This window comes from Micropterus salmoides, unplaced genomic scaffold, assembly GCF_014851395.1.
Source record: "Micropterus salmoides isolate LMB-PRFRI ecotype aquatic unplaced genomic scaffold, ASM1485139v1 Ms_hic_scaffold_6, whole genome shotgun sequence".
NCBI classification, from domain to species: domain Eukaryota; kingdom Metazoa; phylum Chordata; class Actinopteri; order Centrarchiformes; family Centrarchidae; genus Micropterus; species Micropterus salmoides.
Window position 1 is genome coordinate 308,229 of NW_024044348.1, and position 7,447 is coordinate 315,675.

General features: G+C 40.2%; 1 protein-coding gene across 1 annotated transcript; it reads left to right on the forward strand.

Annotated features, from left to right (window-relative positions):
• Positions 1–1,667: 1,667 nt before the first annotated feature.
• gpn1 (GPN-loop GTPase 1) lies at positions 1,668–6,679 on the forward strand (the record flags this gene model as incomplete). Its single annotated transcript, XM_038701951.1, is given in 6 exon segments — positions 1,668–1,872; positions 3,690–3,783; positions 3,891–3,997; positions 5,716–5,753; positions 6,419–6,497; positions 6,585–6,679. Coding segments are annotated over 6 exon segments (581 nt in total), but the record flags the coding sequence as incomplete, so codon positions are not given.
• Positions 6,680–7,447: the final 768 nt, after the last annotated feature.

The window sequence follows — 7,447 nt, forward strand, 5'->3', positions numbered from 1 at the left end:
GTCCAGTTTGAATGTTTTTCTCACTATGAACATGCTTAATCTTCAGTAAAAGTTCCGGAACAAGAGTTTAATGGTAATATTACGGTATTATTGTTTCTGTTTTGTGCTGTTTCAAGTATTTTAAAGTCTGTTTTTGAGAAGAGAATAGCAAAGAAGCCTAGGCGTCACTTTGTGTTCGAAAGTGTTGGGGAGAAAAGGGCTCAGATTAGAGGAGTGACGAAACATTTAGCTCAGGAGACGTGATGATGCACAATATCAGGTATATGAGAAGATATTTTAAATATTCAATACTGAAATATATGACAGGGGGTCTCTGAGCATTAAACACTTCATTTCTTTCATTCTGGAGAAATATTCTGCACCTATTTATCGTGTAAATATGTTTATATAAAGGGAAACACAAAATTTAGTGATCAGGTGACAATTCATAATATACACTGAACAAAATTATAAACACAACACTTTTGTTTTTGCCCCCATTCAACATGAGCTGAACTCAAAGATCTCTGTGTACACAAAAGGCCTATTTCTCTCAAATATTGTTCATAAATCTGTCAAAATCTGTGTTAGTGAGCACTTCTCCTTTGCCTTAGATCTTTGACTTCAGCTCATGATGAATGGGGGCAAAAACAAAAGTGTTTCCTTTATAATTTTGTTCAGTGTATAATACGACTTGCTAAATGTTTTAAAAACATATAGTTTTATTAATCTATTTTGAGTTGCACTGAATCACTTGTTATGCCGTTGATTCATGGCGTCCCATGCAGTGGACACATTTAAAAATTAAATATATTGGGGGGGTTTACAGGCATAGTTATTCACTATTACTACCATATTACTTTGTGATTTAAGAATTCATCCATGAAGTTTTATTTTATTTTATTCTAAAGAATGCCAAAATAATATTTTGCACTGTAAAGATAAAGTTGTTTGCACTACTGAAGAACATGATAAAAGAAAGTTCTTGAGTAAAACACTTTGTGTTTCCCAGCAGTGGGGCGTTTAGGGACACATTAAGTTTTTCTAAATGGCATCTTGCCGGGACTTTGTATCTATTTGCCAATGACTCCTGAGGACTAAGTACACACAGTGATAAACGGGGAAAATTGTCTTGCTTAGCTAGATACATGGTATGAACAGGACTTCTTACAACCATGTGAAATACGTATTTAGATACAGTAGATAATAATGCAGTCATGCCCGCACTCCCCGTCCCCAGTCCCTTATTTCCATTTCCAGGAGGTGGTGGTTCCACTCAGCAGATGTCCTCCAGGAGGACTCTGGATTGTCACGTGTGTTATCAGTGTAACTGTTAAACGGTGTTTTGCTGCCTTTCTTGGCCAGGTCTCCTTTAAAAAGAGGTTTACATCTTCTGTAAATAACATCACAGAGTTCGGTCTAGACCTGCTCTTTTATGAAAAGCGCTGTGAGATAACTGTTGTTGTGATTTGGCGCTATATAAATAAAATTGAATTGAATTGAAAATCTCACTGGGCTTCTTCCTAACAAAATAAAAACCTGTGTATTTCTTTGAGGGTTTTCTGTTGTTTGTTTTGTGAGTTATGTCTGCAGTTTACCTGCGGATTAGCTGTTCTTGATCACAAGTTTACATACAAACCTCCGCCTCCGCCTCCTCCTCCTCCTCCTTTCACGACAGTGCCAGTGTCTTTACGGCAGCCGGTTCCCATAACGTCAATCAACAACATGGCGGAGGCTGCGCAGAGTCCCGGTGCTGAGGAGGTTTTAACGGAGAACCGGGAGAGTTCAGCGGCGGGGAAAGACAGCGGGACACCGGGAGCTGCTGCCCGGGACAAACCCGTGTGTCTGATCGTGCTGGGGATGGCGGGGAGCGGGAAAACCACCTTTGTGCAGGTAACGTTAGTGACGAGTGTGGCTAACGGGAGCTAGCTGCGTGAGTCTTCAGAAAGTTACACCTGCTCACGTGGCTGTTTGATTAGGAACCAAACACGTGTTCTGCTCCCGGTTGTTGTTGTTGTTGTTGTTGTTGTTGTTAGATCTGAGTGGATATGAGAGAAAGCGGCGGGTTTCATCCCCGTGATCTGTCCCTGCTCACGTTAGCCAGCAGCCTGACGTTAGCTGCGTGCTGTGACGTGATGCTGATGCTGCCTCTCCGCGATGTGCTCACGAGGAGGCTTCAACTTATAAAAACTACTAGTACTTATTTAGTAGTTACTACTTCATTTTTAGTTGCTAATAGTAAATATTTGCACCTTTTTGCCATTTGGCTCTTCATTACAGATGTCACTAGTAACTGTTATTATTAATAACAACAACATATTAGTGCTTCAGTTTTAGTTATTAGTAACTATTGATAGTAACTAGAGGTGCACCGAAATTAAAATTCTTGGCCGAAGCCGAAAGCGAATATAATGAAAATAATTGCCGAACAAGTAGAATCACAAATGTCACCTTTATTTTTATTTTTTTTTTACCATTGCGTAAATTAAATAGTAAAAATGTTCTCAGGTCCGGTAAAGTAAATTACATGTGTCCGTTTACTTTTAATGGACACATGTAATATGTTTTATACTTTCTGTGAATATAATCCAATTAATCTTATTTCCATCCTGTACAGACGCCTTATTTTGAAAACCGGACGTTGTCACATGTGTTTGATAAATAATGTTGTAACATGAAGACTTCACAGCGTCTCTTCACACTAAAGAGACAACCTGACGTTCTTGATTTAAATTAATTGAATCAAACATTTATCGATGATATATTGAACATTTGCTATTTTGTTTTTGAGGAAAATTACATTGCAGTAATTATCAGCATTGTTTTATTGCCCAGCCCTACTTACTAGTAACCGTTTCCAATCTTACTATTGTGTTTTTTAGTTACTTAATCATTCATTAATGACTAAGTAAAATAGTTTGTTGATAGTAACATTTTTATTCTTACTAGAATAGTTACTGCTAACTACAAAATAGCACTAATATCTAATACTAGTGACTAGTGAAATGGAAATAGTTAGTTATGAAAAGATATCTGAACTGCAGAGACCCGTAGATTTCGATGGCAAACATTTGCAATTAGTTTCTAGTTACTAGAAAATAAGCACTAATGTCTAACACTAGTGACTAGTGAAATGGAAATGGTTACTAGAAACTTAAACTTACGTACTAGTATATAATCTATAGTTACTAGTAATGGAGCTAGCTTGACAACACACATCCGCAGTTTAAAAAAAGAAAATGCTTTTTTCCTTCTTGTCAACAAACCCTGTTTCCCCCTGTTTGTCTGATAGAAACTACAGCGAGCAGCTGCTTGAGGAAAATACTGAACCTTTTTAAACACGAAACTATAAATCTGAGAGGAGTTTTTAAAGATTTACGTCTTCAGACGGTACTTCGAGACGGACAATCACCGAGTTGGCTTAAATATTTTAATGACAAATGAATATCGCCAGCCTTGTCCTTCAACACACTTGATGCACGCCTGACGTGTTATCGCTCAGAGGGTGTTGGATGCGACAGTTCTCCGCAGTCTGCAGCACCACAACAGGCCGGTGGTTGGCGCCATTGTGCACCTATAAACAAAGATTCAGGCAGAATATTATTATCATCATCCAAACATGACCCAGTGATGAGGCTGGTAAGAACTGTGTTGCAGACACGGTGATTCCCTCTTCATTAAATACTCTGTGTTTTTGTTTTCTCTTTCAGAGGCTGACGGCTCACCTTCACGCTCTTAAAGCTCCTCCCTATGTGATCAACCTGGACCCTGCCGTCCACGAAGTCCCCTTCCCTGCAAACATCGGTGAGGGCCGGTCTAATTCCTGGACACTTAGAGCAGACCGTGTTGGATTTAATTTTGACCCTCCTGCTCCCCGTAGCCTTCAGCTTGTCTCGTCTTCTTCCCTGCAGACATCAGGGACACGGTGAACTACAAGGAGGTGATGAAGCAGTATGGCCTCGGGCCAAACGGGGGCATCGTGACGTCACTCAACCTGTTCGCCACGCGCTTTGATCAGGTGACTCCACCCCCTCTGCGAGCTGTAACCCATTCTAAAACAACCCCCTTACACCTGAGGGTTTTCTGAAAACCTTTAATTGTTTCCATCATGTTTCTATCTGCTTCTGTAGCCGATAGAAACATGAAATAAAAACCATTTGCAGCAGCAACCGTTTCTGTGATGAGTGTCAATATACAAAGATGGAGACATCCAGTGAGCCAGCAGCGTTAGTTAATGCACGTCATTTATATTTAATTTATGCACTGATAGTTTAATTGTAGTTTGACCTTGTTTATAATATAGCAGATATATAATAAATAAGGCTGTCAAGCGATTCAAAAAATAATCGAATGAATCAAAATGAATCACATATCGATATTTGCCCTGATAAGCATTCAAAATATTCTTATTCAAACAGAGTTTGGTAGATGAGTGCATCAATGAGAATAAACTTATTTATCTAAACATCTTTATTTCCCACACATTCATAACCTTTTTTCACTGTTCACATCCAATAACAATCTTTATTTAAATACTAATAGTGTTTTTGTGTTGAAGACCTTCAAGAAACTTTAGGATGACGCCTGAACTCCTCGGTTTGTTTAAGCAAGTCAGCACTGCTGAACGAAAGCAGGTCGAGCCTGGTTAAAACTAAAGTCACAGTTTGCTGCTAACCACCAACCTGTCATGTGGACAGTCAGTCAGAAGGCTGAAATAGTTACAGATGCCTCTTGTTGCACTGTCTCTGCTGCGCTGGTCACACAAACCAGATGAAAAGTAAACTCCTTTGATCGGCACCGTTGAGCCAATCAGGTCACAGCAAAAACGAGGATCGGTCCAAGTTGGGAGGGGCCGCTCAAAATTGAATGTTTTAGTTTGGCCCAGTCTCGCAGACGCAGACAGCAGCTGACCGGCCGGTCGCTGATCATAGAAAGAAAATTCAGTAAATTTTAGAGTTGAATGCATTAATCTGGTGCACATTGAAAGCAACATAAATAGGTCAGATCTATGAAGAACTTTCTTTTTAACTATTGTGTGCTCTAGTAAACAATTTGATGACAGCGAAAGTCAACGTATTTATTTAATGTTTTTACAGCAACCCTAAATCAAAGAATAATTAGTCAGTAATTTGCCTAATATTTTCTTGTGTTTTTTTACTTTTAATGGACACATGTAACATGTTTTATACTTCCTGTGAATATAATCCAGTTAATCTTATTTCCTGTGCATTTACCATAAAGGCTTGAATATGTGTGCACTCCAAATTTTGCTGCAGCTAGCTGACGGTGTTGTCACAAACGTGTGACAGGGGAAACGCCTCCGAGCTGTTCAAACCCTTAACGTTACCGTAGTTACCTCAAAAGAAAAGTGGTTGTCTCGAGTCGGTTGCCAAGGTGAGTGAGCGTGCGAGCTTACAGCAGCTAGAAGTGTAGAAATGTTCTCGCTTCATTTTGAAACTATGGCGGAACACTGTGGTCTCGTTAATTAACAGGAAACTTACACGATGCATTTCATGTGTCTTGAAAACAGTGACATCTACTTGAACAGGTAAAAGCCTGCAGACGTCGCCGCCGGTCTGATTGGGTTAATAACATTGCAGGGAGTTCGGTCTAGACCTGCAGTGAGAGAACCTCTGTTGTGAATTGGCGCTAAATAAATAAAACTGAAGAATCGTGAGGTGCCTTGAGATTCCCGCCCCTGCTAACAAGTGTACGTTTGTGTTTTATGTTCTTCAGGTGATGCAGTTCATAGAGAAGAAGCAGCAGAATCACCGGTCAGTATCAGCAACACGTTGTGTCTGGGATTGATAACAGATGAGACTTTCAGGCTGCTATCATCCCATTTAAATCAACCAGTAGGAAAATTATCAATTTAATAATGTCAATTTCTAATCATTCATTTGATCTAACAGACGGCTTAGGCACTTTTTAATTTAGTAGGCAGCGAGGTAATAAAAACAAGCGTACCCAACAACACGATGCAGGATTCACAACTTGGATTCATTATTATGAAAAGCCGTTTTGATTCTTTTGATCGGTGGACCCTGACAGACTGAAGGAAGATAAATTATCAGGAACGGCCACATTCGGACTGAAATGTAAAATGAAATTAACGTTTTAATTGTGGAGAATCTACCCAATCTAACGATACTGACAAAAGTTTAAACATTTATATTTGTATTAATGATCTAAGCAGCTTAGACGCAGCTAAAGAGAGCGACCTGGTGACCTTTAAGAGGTTTTATACATCCAGAGAACTTCTTTAAAAACCAGACCAGGTGTCTAATCAAAGCAAAAGCAAAGTGCAGTGGAATAAGAACTGTAATCTCGCTTTAATTCTCCTTTTCCTTTAGTTACAAATAAAAACTGTTGTTAACATCACACAACTTCAACTTTGCCTCTATCTCTCCTGTGTGTTGACGACCTTTGACCTCTGCAGGTACGTGCTGATTGACACGCCGGGTCAGATTGAAGTCTTCACCTGGTCTGCATCTGGAACCATCATCACAGAGGCTCTGGTAGGCCTGCGCTCTGGGGGGGTTTCTTGTGCTTCATTTTAATGATAACATCGCAGTCAGTTTATATTCCACACTTGTGTGTTTCAGGCGTCATCCTTCCCGTGTGTCGTGATCTACGTGATGGACACGTCCCGCAGCGTCAGCCCCGTCACATTCATGTCCAACATGCTGTACGCCTGCAGGTACTGGACTGAACTAATGACTCGGTCTCCCTCGGTATTATTGACGCTTTGACGTTACTTTGGATGTGTTGTTTTGTATCAGTAATATTAAAATTGTGCTCACAAGTTAATATCTGAGATCAGTGAACATGCACAAACATGGTCCACAAACACAAGCTGGCGGACGATCAGACAGGGAGTTTAACCTCAGGGTCGTCAAGCCAACTCAGGGTTGACAAACTCGGACCGCCTTCACTGGAGTTAAACTACGACGGTGAATAAGATGTTGGTTAATTTAATTGGAGTTGTTGCGTGTTGAGGAGCGTTTTCACTGTGCAGGCGGACTTTTTTCAGGATATGAGGAGACACGTTTACTGCAAACGTATACAGGGTAACCTCGAGTTAACCACGAGACAACCTTCAGCTTAAACCAGCAGGGCAGCAGACCTCAGGTAAAACCATCCACCTTCTGTAGCACGGTTGATCGGGAAGTTACACCTGAAGTTACCCGGATAAGCCGGTTACCTCGCTTCGTAGTACACACACACAGTACCACAGATGATTTATAAGGAACAACAGGTTTGTTTGCGGCGATGTTGCTGTGCTCAGAAAGTTTAAACCCATGTAACAAACAATACCTCTTTAAGGTAGTGAGATTCTTCATGAAATCTCTTTGTAAAAGTGAAAGTACAGTTTTTCAACTCACATTTCTAAAGACCACTACAGTAACAAACACTGGACTCGCCTAGAACGCACAAATAGTTTTCCATTAATGTTCTTCAGGAATGT